The following is a 13,323-nucleotide window of genomic DNA, read 5'->3' as shown; positions in this document are numbered from 1 at the left end:
AGATATTCAAGGTTCTCCTTTACCAACAAAGATCATGGAAAATAATAACCACACAAACAGTTTTAAATTTGCAAAAACCATTGGGGACAAACAATATTGAATTTGAAATGCATTACTTATTTTTTTATCGTGTAACTAGGTATATTTATAATTTCAAAGACAATTTTTATTAAATTAAAAGATAAAATCTTTCAAAACTGATTTTAATTTTGTTTTATTTATTTTTTAGTCTTTAGAGGCCCACACATCTAAATTTGAGAGAGACATTGCACTACATCATCCTAATATAACTGATGCAGAATACCAGAAACTCTTGGCCAAACATAAAGCAGAGTTAGCTGCCCTTGAGAGGAATCTTGATGAAGAGAGAGAAAGACAAAACAATGTACTTAAAGCAAAGGTAATGAATCTTATAGATTCACATGTCTACAAATATTACATGTGATTACTCTGTTATAATGTCTTTACATATAGATTATATCACTATCTAGTGTGATACAATACTGTGGATTCATTTATTTTCGTGGGTACCAATTTTTGTGGATTGAGGAAAACTTACATGTTCGTGGATATTTAATTTCTTGGTTTTGCCGAAGTCTGCATACAAGCCTATAGAAAATTTTGAATTCGTTGGAACATTTTATTTCGTGGATCAACTGTTCCCAAGAAATCCACGAAAATTGGTATCCAACGAAAAATAATGAATCCACAGTATTTGTCCACTCGAGAAAGTTGAATTTTCAAAATAAAACGCAAGGCTTGCTGAGTGTTTTTAATATTTAAAATTTTACCATCAAAAGTGGATAAATATTGTTACTGCACAAGATTTGGTGGTGTAATCTGTTTCTCAGCTGATTAACAGACAATCTTAATCTTCAAAAACCTGCAAAAAGATGTGTTCTTTCTATGTGAAGTCATCAGGTGATGCTCACCTTTGTTCATGCTGTCACAACAGGAAATTCAGAGAAAGCAAGAAAATTTCGACATCATAATTGGATTTTAACCAATGAAGAACTGATATCAAACGAACCACATGTTGAGTAAATAAAAATTATCAAGTCAAGAAAGAGATAAATTGAGTAAGAATTACTTTCACAAACAATGTACAGAAACCCCTATCTGTCAACTGATTTGAATTTAAACTTGAAAATGTTATGATGAGAGTTTCCACGATTCAGAGGACTTTAAGCTATGAGGTAAAGAGCTTTCTATAATTGATAAATATTTTTAATTACTCAAGATTATATTAATTACATAAGAATATATTTTAAATAGATAAAACAGAGACAGAAAAAGAGAGCAGAGACATTGGAGGATAAACACAGGATAGAAAGAGAACAAGAACTGGCTCGCCAACAACAAGAGAGAGACAGACTGAATGAGAAACTAGCCAGAATTATTGAGAAGTCAGCACTTGTTGAGAATGTCAAGGTTAGTGTTTGAGGTTATCCAGTAGATATAGGAGGAATATACATTTTAAACTACAAATTTTATTAGTACTTGAGTTTTAATGCTCTAATTACACATATACATGTATCCGGTAAATTCATTAATGTGTGTCTGTCTGGGGTTTACAGAGTAGAGATTAATATGGTAGACAAATCGTGAAGAACAAAGGACAAAAAATATAAAGAATAGCTGAAAATTGTCCTAAAAAAGTAAGAAAAGAGAATAGTGGGGTGCTAAAATATAAAGAATTAGAGAGTATGAGGTTAATTTTTAAAAGAAGAGGGAAATGTAGCTAAATAAATAAGAATACAGAATTGAAGGATCTTCATTCAGACCCTTGTTAGTTATTGCAGTTGTTGAACAATGGCCAAAAATGGGAGATAAACAATTACCATTTTTGGAAACGTTGCATCCAAATATAAATATAATGGAACAATTGGTAGAAATTAGAATTATTGATCCTGTCCTACACAATCCTTTATAAAACTTAATTATATGATTATCTCCCCTTTTAAAGCAAAAGTTTCAATTAAGAATTGAATGCTTCTTTTCGTAACTTCATTTGGATGTAAAAGCGTTGACCGAAGTACATTTTGTATGAAGCACAGAAGTTTAGTATGAAGTCCATTTTCACTAAACAAATGAACATTTTTATTTAGGGCTCGCTGAACCCGTAGTGAAATATTTATACCCCCGCTTTAAAAAAGGGGGGGTATACTGTTTTACCTCTGTCTGTCCGTCAGTCCGTCCGTCCATCAGTCCGTCAGTCCGTCCGTCCGTCAGTCAGTCCGTCCCATGAAACTTTCGTCACATTTTTCTCAGGAACTACACATCCACCCTTTCTGTAATTTGGTATCAACATTTATATATGTCAGCCATACCGTGTGATGCGTTTTCAGATTCATCACTTGACAACTTCCTGTTTACCGAACACTTGTCTGATTTTACACATTATAGCCAAGTTGAAAATTTTCGTCACATTTTTCTCAGGAACTACAATACAAGGATTTCTGAAATTTGGTTTCAGGATTTATATAAGTCAGCTATACTGTGTGATGCGTTTTCAGATTCATCACTCGACAACTTCCTGTTTACCGAACACTTGTATGATTTTACACATGATAGCCAAGTTGAAAATTTTCGTCACATTTTTCTCAGGAACTACAATACAAGGATTTCTGAAATTTGGTTTCAGGATTTATATAAGTCAGCTATGCCGTGTGATGCGTTTTCAGATTCATCACTCGACAACTTCCTGTTTACCGAACACTTGCATATTTTTACACTATTAATATTATCCACTTGCGGCGGGGGTATCATCAGTGAGCAGTAGCTCGCAGTTTCACTTGTTTTTGCTGGGTTAAAGACCCATTTGTGGCCTTCTGCGGTTTTCTGTTCCTTGGTCAAGTAGTTGTCTTTTTGACACTTTCCACATTTTCATTCTCAATTTTATTACATGTTATAATATAATGGAAAATATGTTTTGTAGGGAAAAGATGATGACACAGCAGAAAACATGATATACTCAGTACTCAGACAGAGACATTTGAAGGAAGCTATTCACCTGGAAGACCAACTCGCACGTGAACTGGCAGCAGCACGTCGCAGGGCTCGTGCAGACATTGAATCACGAAGAAATGAAGAAAGAGACAGATTATTAGCTGTATTTGAACAGGTATGTACTGGTACAGAAATTGAAGAGGCAACTGCTCCAATAAAGTTACAATGGGGCTTGTATGCAAACCTGTTATATTTTTTCATAACTGCTTAAATTTTTAGAGATCAATTGAGGTATGTATGGGAGGAAATAGGTTTAGAATAATATGGAGGTTGGTTTTCATTTATTTTTATGACTCAGCCATCACTGGATGGGTCATTAAGTGTAACCTTGTCCGTACTCACGTCTCAAAACTGGTTTCTGTTCTCTAACTTGAGTTTGCCTCTACCAAATATTTGGAAACTAATTTAATCAAAATTCATATTACCAAAAAACACAGATCTAGGTCAAAATTTGGGTGGTGTCACTTTTACTGTTCTTGAGTTATGCCCCTTTATAAGGTTATATGCAAGCTATGGCATCATCTGTGTCCAATGGACATGGACACAATGTGACATCTATTTTTTTAATCATTCAATAATTGCATTTGTTGCTGACTGGTTAAATAGCAAATTTAAAAAAAAATGTAAAAATGACCTAAATGAAGCTATAAATAGTTTTGCATTTGATTTTTTAGGAAATGAAGGATCTGATTGCTGACAGCAGTGACCTTTCACCTGAAGAACTGGCTCTTCGTAAAGAACAGCTGAGGAAACAACAAGAGGTAAGATATATATTCTGTATGTTCCACAAAGTTAAATATGGTCAGGAGCACCACCCTTGAACGTTTTTTAGTCGCTCCTTTTGATTTCTGGAACCTCTTGATTTTCTCAGCATAAATCTTAGATTTTGAGATTATGGGAGAGAGACGAAAGATACTAAAGGATATTTAAACTCATGTAAGTCGGAAATAAAACTGAAAATGCCATTGCAAAAAAAAAAAAAACGAACAAAGAAAACTAAAGACTGAGCAACAGGAACACCACCTTAGACAGGGGTGATCAAAGAAACTTTCATTAATTTAGAAAGACCATAATTAAGCTTACTGTAGTGTACTTCAAATTTTCATAAGTCATTTATTTGGTGTTACAGAACCACTAGAAAAGATCATCATACTTTATTGATAGCTTCAAAATCTGGTACATATGATATACTTTTAGGAAAATCTTATAAAAAAAAATCTTATAATTTTTACAGAAACAACTAAAGGACTTTGACAATGTTACAACAAAACTTCTTGAACAAGCTGAGAAGGAAACAACACCACAACAGAAAATCCAGGAAACTCATGCACGATTACAACTCAAAGAAAAACAACTCAACGAACTAGCCGATGCCATGAAACAGTACTCACCTAAAGACGCCCTCTATAAAAAATACCAGGAGGATGCACGATCAGCTACTGATGAGGCTAAGCGTTATAAAGACGATGTATGGAAAAAGATGCAAGAGGAGTATGAAAGACGTAAAGCTGAACAGAAACAAAGAGAGGAAGAAAAACAAAGGAAACTGATGGAGCAATTTAAGTGAGTTTGTATGCCCCACCTAAGATAGTAAAGGGGCATTATGTTTTCTGGTCTGTGCATTTGTTCGTCTGTCCCTTTTCAGATTAAAGTTTTTGGTCAAGGTAGTTTTTGATGAAGCTGAAGTCCAATCAACTTGAAACTTAGTATACATGTTTCCTGTGACAGGATCTTTCTAATTTCAATGCCAAATTATATTTTTAAATCCAATTTCAGGGTTCACTAAACAAAGAAAATGATAGTGCGAGTGGGGCATTTGTGTACTGTTAACACATTCTTGTTAATTAAAATTAAAAAAAATGAAAAGATTTTTTGTGCTTTACTTATGTGATTATACAACAGAAGTCCAAATGTGAGATCTTAAACTGTTCATATTTCAGGAAATTCTACATGAAAAAATTTTATCAAAAGGAGTAGGTCCGGTAAGGGTTGATTTGGCCTCAATTTTTAGGTTCATCGGATGGAAGATTTTCGACACTTTTTAAACACTTAAGTGTCTATTTCAGTTGATTCAATTAGTTTATGTGATAGATTTTAACGGATTAAGTCATCAAAAACGGTCTGATTCAAGCTCAAATATAAAAAATCTATTAGATATGCCAAAAATGTCACTTTTCAGATGGTTTTTGTCAAAAATGAAAGTGGCCGCATCCGTGTTCATCCTCAACCTTTATATATGTTATGTATTATCATCAAATACAACTTACATTTCAATATTAAGAATGAACACAAATGTGGCCACTTTCATTTACGACGGAAACCGTCTAAAATTTAACTCAAACGCTAAAATTGTGACAATTAGTAATTTAGCATGACTTAATGATGCTAGTTCCCGATATATGTGCATTGTATTGTCAGAAACAGACAATATTTATGTAGCAGAAGCATTCTACTTTCCAATAAATAACTAAAATTTTACATTTGAACAATTTTGTAAAACTGCTATATTTTGGGGTCAAAAAAGGGTCTTACTGGACCTACTCCTTTAAAAGCTTGAAATTGTCAAAATATTTACAAAAGTAAAAACATCTGAAAATTTTTGCATTAATGGTATTTGTATGAATGTTAAATGATTATTTGTTTGCAGTTTACCTCGGCGGATCTCCTTTGGAAGATTTTATATACACTTGTCAACTTCTTGTTATGAGATTTTCCATGAATCCTCTTTTAACTGTATTGGAAATATAAAAATTTGCATTTTTAATTATTTCCTTTATTTTATTAGTTTGATCAATTCATCTAACTTGATGATTCCTTTCTTTCTATCGACTATTATAGAATCTTAATCTAAAATTTCAATGATTATTCAGTAAGAATTAGGAACAAAAAGTTAATATTGTTCATTACATCTATATCCAAATCTGTATCTTTTAAAGGAATATGGAAAGAGAGATGGAAGAAGAACATCGTAGAGAAATGCAGAGACAGAAAGATCGAGAGGCAGAGAAAGAAAGATTACGTAAACAACAAATTGAGGAACGTGATAGACGTCAACAAGATGAGATCAAAAAGATGAATGTCAATGGAGATGAGAAGGAACGGTTGCTGAGGGAACATCAAGAACATATCAACAAAATGAAATCAAACATGGAGGAAGAACAGGCTCGCAGCAAAGCTAACCTCCAAGCTAGATTGGATGCAAGGAAGAAAAATCGTATCGACTCCAATAAGGCTAAGTTAGAGAAAGAATCATTGTTAGACATGGATGCTGAACATCGTGAAGATTTAGCCAGATTACAAGCAGAAGATGACCTCACAAGTAGATTGCCTCCAGTAGGTGGCAGCTCTGACTCCTCTCCAGGTGGACCTAGTGGTGCTGGTGCCCCTGGCTCCTTTGTGTCAACAGGAAACCAGGAACAAGACTGGGTCAATATGTTAATGATGTCTCCTCTATTTAAACAGATTAATGACCTTGCAGAGATGTTAGATAAAACACCAGAAGGTGGAGCCACCAGTGATAAAATAATGGGTAAGTAGCTTTGATATTCAAATTTTTGCAACTGCTTATAGAAACAGAAATGTCTTTTTATTTCAGTAATTTTATGAGTAAAGTTTAGCGATCTTGAATGAATTCATAGTTTATCATTCATGATAATTTTTAAACAAGGCTCAGCCAGATTGGTCAAAATAATTTTAACAACATATGGAAATACAGAGATATTCTATAATTACCAATGAGATATAAACTATGCACCAGAGTTTAAACAACATAGATGTTATAAACTATAGGGGATTGTACAAACTTTAACAATTAGCAAAACCATAACTGTATATTCATTCATAAAAGGTTAGTAATGAATAAAAGACTGATTTCAATCTATTTACAGGAGGTGATGAATAAAAGACTAATTTCAATCTATTTCTATTTACAGGAGGTGATGAATAAAAGACTAATTTCAATCTATTTCTATTTACAGGAGGTGATTACAGCCAGGCTTACATGGATGTCAAGGATGCACAATGGCAATGTAAAGGTGACCTTGTCCCAGTCGACATCAACAACATCACACCAAGTCAGTTCGTCATCTATCGTTATGGTGTGTTCGTCATCCGCTTACTCCATCAAAGTATCGGCACACCTGATGTCAGCCTCCTTCTGGCATCAAATCTTCCACCAAACAACTACGGAAAGAATGCATTCAGGAACTCTGTCTTTTATGAAAATGGTCGTAGGATTATATTTGTTCGTCGTGAGAGGATGGATTCCATTGGTGAATTTGTGGTAGTGATTTTACACACACTTGCTCATATCAAAGTGGGCGATATGACAGATGATTCAAATACATTGTTTTTGAGAGAATTCTACAAGGTAATTAATAGAAAATACAAATTAAGACAACACTTGCAATATTTGGTGTATTCATAACAGCTTTTCTTGATAGATTTTCATTAGAAATATTCAAACCTAAACAATTCAAAGCCACAAATTTTATAGATATTTAGAAATGCCAAGACCTATATAACCAAATGGGATTGTAAACTTGCAATTTTCAGTTGTAGGACGTTTGACCTAAAAGATTAAACTTTTCTGTATAAATGTAAAGTTTAAAAAAAAGATGTTGAGTATATGTGAATGGAATGGCAACCCATCAAAATACAAATTCTGATTTCATGCATTTTTTACTGCGATTTTAGGACAATGGAGAAAAAGTTTGCCATCATTATATTATTTGTCAAAAATCAGACAAAAAATATATTCAGCTTAGCCTGGTTATCGTAGATGAACTTCATTTTATTTTTTTTAATTTTCAGGCATTACGAGTAGTCTGCCAAGATATGTTCTTCTCAAGAACTAATAGCTCATCTGCAGCATCATCCATGATGGGAGCACCCTCTGTTGGTTCCCGTACTGCACTGGAATCAGCCCTGGGTCAGACCAGGAGTGCTGACGAGAAGATGAATGTGATAGGAGATCTTGTAGATATGAAAGTTGAAGGACCAACACAACTTGATTTCTCTGAACAGGTAAAGTTCAAGTTCCTCTACTAAAAGTTTTCATGCACTAAAAATCTGTGCAGGGATATTCTAAAATTTCTGTTGAATAAAAAATAATATAAATTCACAATTTTGTCAACATTTTGGGGACTTTATTTTGCTTAAATGTTTTAAAAAAAAATTGGTGATAAGTCTAAGAACGTATTAAAAATCATTGTATACAATTTTTATTGATATTGTCCTATATTTTTAAGGTATGATATTAAGTGAAGTACCTTCGTTCTCACCTTGAATAAAACATCAATGAAATATTTAAAATTTATTTGATTTTGTATAGTTCATTGTAATTGTTTGTAAAAAGTTGTTTTAATTATTTTTTGTCAAGTTAGTTTGGTGAAAAATACAAAATTTGTACATTATATTTTGTTTGTTTGTACAGAGGATGTCACAGAGACTGTATGGTGCAGAAAGTCTTGCCAGTAATGCCAGATTACGACAGTACTTAATGGCCAAGGGAGGAATCATGACCACCAGTGATTTTGTCAGTGTCAGAATGGCAGAACTTAGAGGACTCAAAAGTCCACTGACTTCACCAAAATCCAGGTAGGTTATCTTGACAAAAGTATAATCACATCCTTTCTTTTTATTAGTTCCCTACTGACAAAATCTAAGAGGACTTTAGGTTTGCACTCTGTCTGTCTGTCTGTCTGTCAGTTTTCCACACTTTTCATCATCATGCTTGAAGATATTGATTTGATAGTTGGTATATATTTCCATCATGACAAGTTACAAATCAAATTCTGATATTTTTCACTTGAATAATCATTTTTCCACATTTTTTTTCATCATGCTTGAGGTTATTGATTTGATAATTATTTTATAGTTGTATAATGACAGGATACAAATCAAAATCGAATTTTGATCTGGTCTGATAATTTTGTGCAGAGTTATGGTCCTTGAAACCTAAATACACCTTTTTCTTCATACTGGTTTTTATTCTAATAAGAATTTATTCTAATAAGAATAAACTTGAATAATTTTAATCGTATTTGAAAAGATGTTGTCTCGGTGAAGTTCGTATGTCATCTTTTTTGTGTGTGTGGAAATGAACCCCGATAATTTTAAGCTTTGAAATGAAATTATCTCCCTTAGGTTATATTAAAATGCTTACCAAATTCGTATTTTTATTTCAGTCCAAAGAAGCAGATAGCTCCACCACCTGTTGGGTCTACACGAGATCTACTGGACTCAAAGTTGATGGACCTTGAAACCAAAAATGACAGTCTAAATGAAGAATTAGCACAGGTATAATTTCTGAACAACTGTTTATTTTTATGATATTGTGCTTCTGATTTCTACTAAAAATCCTCCCCTATTTTGACTGCCTTTGGCACTATAGCTTGTTTATAATCTAAGTTCCTCTTATCAAAATTGGAAATTTTTAAGAGGTTGAAAGATTTTTTTAGTAATTTATGTGTACATACCTTTTAAATTAAGGCAACAGTAGTATACTGGTGTTCAAAAGTCATAAATGGATTGAGAGAAAACAAGTCAGTGTTACAAACTAAATACATAGTGAAACACACCAACTATTAGAACCTCTCATCATAAGATTTAACATCTCACAGGGTTAATTCAGAAAAATAGAGTTTATTTTGTACAACAATTAAAATAAGAGAGGGGGCTCTGGTATCTAGTTACTGTACTAATTGAAATAAAGGCATCAAGAACTTCTCATCAAAGCATTTATTATTTTAATATATATTTTATTCTATAAAACACAAAACAGAAATGAGTAAATTATTTCCCTTGAAATTGTTACAGGGATGGAGATATTTTTAGAAATGAGAAGTTACATTTTTTATTTTTATTTAGTTAATATGTGTTTTTTTATTAGATTTTTTCTAAAAAGGCCTTCTTTATAGTTGATTGATATTTGTTTCTCACAAAAAAATATATAATTCATTACCCATCTCTATTGCAGACAATGAAGAATGAAGCAGAGATCCGAGAAGGTATCAAAAGCATGACAGACTCTCACGATAGTCGTCTTCCCACGGAACAAGAAAAACTTGTCTCACTCCTCGCCAAAAAAGAAGACCTGATGAAGAGAATTGCTTATACTGAAGCAGATATCACAAAGAAGGAGAAAGAACTCAAATCAAAAAAGCGATAATTTCAGTTTTTCAATTTTGACTTTTACACAAACTTTGAAAACTCAGATTACTTGTTGAGAAACTTTGAATATTTGGAGAGAAACTTAATGATTCAAAATGCAAGAGCTTTCCATCATAATTGTAATACATTTGTACTTAATAATAATTTTTGAGTGTTAATTATGGATTTAGATAATATTTTGAAATGTTGAATGTTATATTCATAAACTTTATGCAGCTATTTAAGAAATGAGGAGAATTTTGTTAAAACGAAAAACTTGTCTAAAAAGCATTCTGTGATATTTATGAATATTTTCCATCCCCAGTTATGTCCCTTGTTTATAGTTGACATTCCTTTCCCGTCCTTTCTAGTTCACTTAATTTTTTAAATGAGTGGATTTTTTATGTATTTTTTATTTCATGTATTTATACAAAGAATTTTAATTGAGGATAAATATTTTCAATGTTAACCTTTGTGGGGAAGGTTGCATTGCAAACGTTACAATGAATATTTTCCGTCCAGTTATGTCCCTTTCTTAGGTTACTTTTTTTTTTCAAGTGACAATTTTTGTTATATATTTATGCAATGATGTTAGGAAAAATATTTTTAATGTTAACCTTTGTGGGGAAGGTTGCATTACAAATATTTCCTGTTTGTTAGATTGTTAAATTTTCAGACAGATTTATATTTATATATTTATATACCAAAAACATTCAAGTTATTTATAGAATAACAAAAACCTAAATTTGATAATCATCTTTTATTTGCTGCAAAATATCTTGTTTCAACATTCTGCAGTAAATTTATTGTTAACAATTTAATGGTACTGATCAAATATTGCTTTCAATTTGAAGCTCCAATCAAAAAGTACTTTTACTAACATATTTTTTTTTAAATGATTTTTATGATGACAAAGGTTAAAATTAGCCTCCAATAATGTGCAATCATGATTAATATAATAATAATAAATCTGCAATACTTCTCTTGCAATATATATGTTTATATGTGATTTTCATTTGGACAATTTAAATCAAATCAAAACCAAAAGTAATCAAAGGGCATTGGTTACAAATAACGTTATAGAACCCCAAAACAATAGTTATTTTAATTTCAGAGATTTTTACAGATTTTAAGATTTATATTTTATGTCTTTACAATTGAAAAAAATGTATATGCAATTATTAATAAGTTGCTCAAGATAACAATTTTGTGATTTATCCAGCGCAGATTCTGGATTAAAAAAAAAAGTGGGGGAGGTGTTATTTCCGTATTTGTATTATAGATTTAAAAAAAAATTAAACGATGTTATGCCAAAAAAATATTTAAATAAATTGTTAGAAACAGTAGTATTTCTTTCCACTTTTAAAGGTGTGAACACACTTTACTCCCCTGGAAATGGCACTGTTATTTTATTTTTTATTCTTGACCAAATGGAAAACACATTTTTTGTAGATTATCGGAATTGTAGATATTTTCCGTCCACTTGTTTGACATTCCATCCACACCATGTTTTAATGACTAAAATTGTTTATACATATTTATAGTGTCACAATGGCTGGTCCATTGATTTTTTCTTTGTTGTACATCCTTTTTCTCATATACCGGTATATGTATGTTGGACATCATGAATTTAAACACTAATAACATATTTTGTAATTTCATCACTTATTATTTTGTTTTCTTTTTTGCTTATTTTTTTAGGTAAATAAATATAGAGCATACTTATTGACAGTCTTAATTTACTTATAGCATGTTAGTCCTGACATTTTGACGAACTTTTAATATATATAAATAAGATGATGTGGTATGAGTGCCAATGAGATTACTCTCCATTCAAGTCACGATGTGTAAAAAGTAAACCATTATAGGTCAAAGCAAGGAATTGTATATTTAAAAGGAATGGAAACACGGCCGACTTCAAAGAAAATATTATGATGCATCTCTTGCTTACTGGGTGTTGATTACACCCCATCGCTCTAACTGGCTCATTACTTATCTGGTAGAAGTTATCGAACGTGGTCATTTAATCTGACACTAGTTATCTAACTTGACAATGATATTATTTTCTTCTTAGGCATGTTTCTGTAATAAAAAATAATAAACTAAAATCCTTCTGAGGGGCATTCTTTTTCAATTTGCTTGGTGTAAAATAAATCATAATTGGTTTTTTTTAGAAGATAATTCGAAATACCTATTTTATTGTAGAGTAATGGTACTTACATTGTGCAAGTTGCGTTGTGCAGTATGAACGCGGTATAGTAGGTGATAAATCATAAAACCAAAAATAAATTAATCCAAGAAAAAAATATAACAATACAACCACATGCAAAGTTACTTATAAAAAACCTTTTTATTCTAGTTTTTTTTTTATCTTGATATTTCATGAACGTATGTCACAATCAGATGATATCGGACATTTTACGAGTTTTAAATAGTTTTCATGCAAAATAAAGGAAATTTTAAAAATGTAGTTAAATGACTTTTCAATTGTGAAATATGACTGATAAAGGAAGAAGTTAATAAATCATTATGAAGGGAAGAAAAAAGTAAACAACTGCAGTATATTATCTAGATAAAAGAACTTAGATTACAGGTGTTATAATAAACAATGGCATGCGGGATGTTCTAATTTGCAGGTATAATATTTCATGTATTAATGATAAGCTAATTTGTGTCTTACATACTTAAGATGTTAAAAATAAATAACGCCCAGCTCACCTGTTAATTAATGCTAAATTATGCAGAGATGCAATAAATTTTCTAATTAGAAACAGTTAAAACTTTCCCACATTCGCATTTTATGGATTTTAACACCAAAGGAATACTTTTGCGACCTATAGACTACTGCTCTTCGAGAAAAAAGGAAGGAACAGTTTTGCTGTTGCGTATGGTAATTTGCGGCAACGCTTAATAATGGCAAACTGCATTACCAAACGATTTAGTATAAAAAAAAGTATTTACAAAAAAATAAATGAATAACATCGTACATGTATATAAAAAGGCACAATCAATCCCAATCGTAAGTCTTTGTATATATTTCTTTTCTGTTATTTCCAACTTCGTCGGTGTCGAACTTGACTGAACAAAATGGCAGCTTAGTTTTGAAGGTGTTACTTTGACCAAGGAATTGTATATCTAAAAGGAATGGAAACGCGGCTCGAG

The 13,323-nt window shown here is 31.8% G+C and overlaps 1 protein-coding gene across 1 annotated transcript in view; it reads left to right on the top strand.

Annotated features, from left to right (window-relative positions):
- Positions 1 to 11,886, top strand: part of LOC143058592 (uncharacterized) — a 147,815-nt gene extending 135,929 nt beyond the window's left edge. The window contains exons 124-134 of the mRNA XM_076232075.1: positions 230 to 400; positions 1,276 to 1,431; positions 2,939 to 3,124; positions 3,684 to 3,770; positions 4,244 to 4,572; positions 5,946 to 6,538; positions 6,987 to 7,378; positions 7,822 to 8,034; positions 8,444 to 8,607; positions 9,198 to 9,309; positions 9,989 to 11,886. Coding sequence (XP_076088190.1) covers positions 230 to 400; positions 1,276 to 1,431; positions 2,939 to 3,124; positions 3,684 to 3,770; positions 4,244 to 4,572; positions 5,946 to 6,538; positions 6,987 to 7,378; positions 7,822 to 8,034; positions 8,444 to 8,607; positions 9,198 to 9,309; positions 9,989 to 10,180 — 2,595 coding nt within the window. The 3' untranslated portion in view covers positions 10,181 to 11,886. The remainder of the gene's footprint in view (positions 1 to 229; positions 401 to 1,275; positions 1,432 to 2,938; positions 3,125 to 3,683; positions 3,771 to 4,243; positions 4,573 to 5,945; positions 6,539 to 6,986; positions 7,379 to 7,821; positions 8,035 to 8,443; positions 8,608 to 9,197; positions 9,310 to 9,988) is intronic.
- The last annotated feature ends 1,437 nt before the right edge of the window (positions 11,887 to 13,323 follow it).

The sequence above is a fragment of the Mytilus galloprovincialis genome, chromosome 14 (assembly GCF_965363235.1).
Source record: "Mytilus galloprovincialis chromosome 14, xbMytGall1.hap1.1, whole genome shotgun sequence".
NCBI lineage: Eukaryota > Metazoa > Mollusca > Bivalvia > Mytilida > Mytilidae > Mytilus > Mytilus galloprovincialis.
This window is presented reverse-complemented; position numbering and strand designations above follow the sequence as displayed.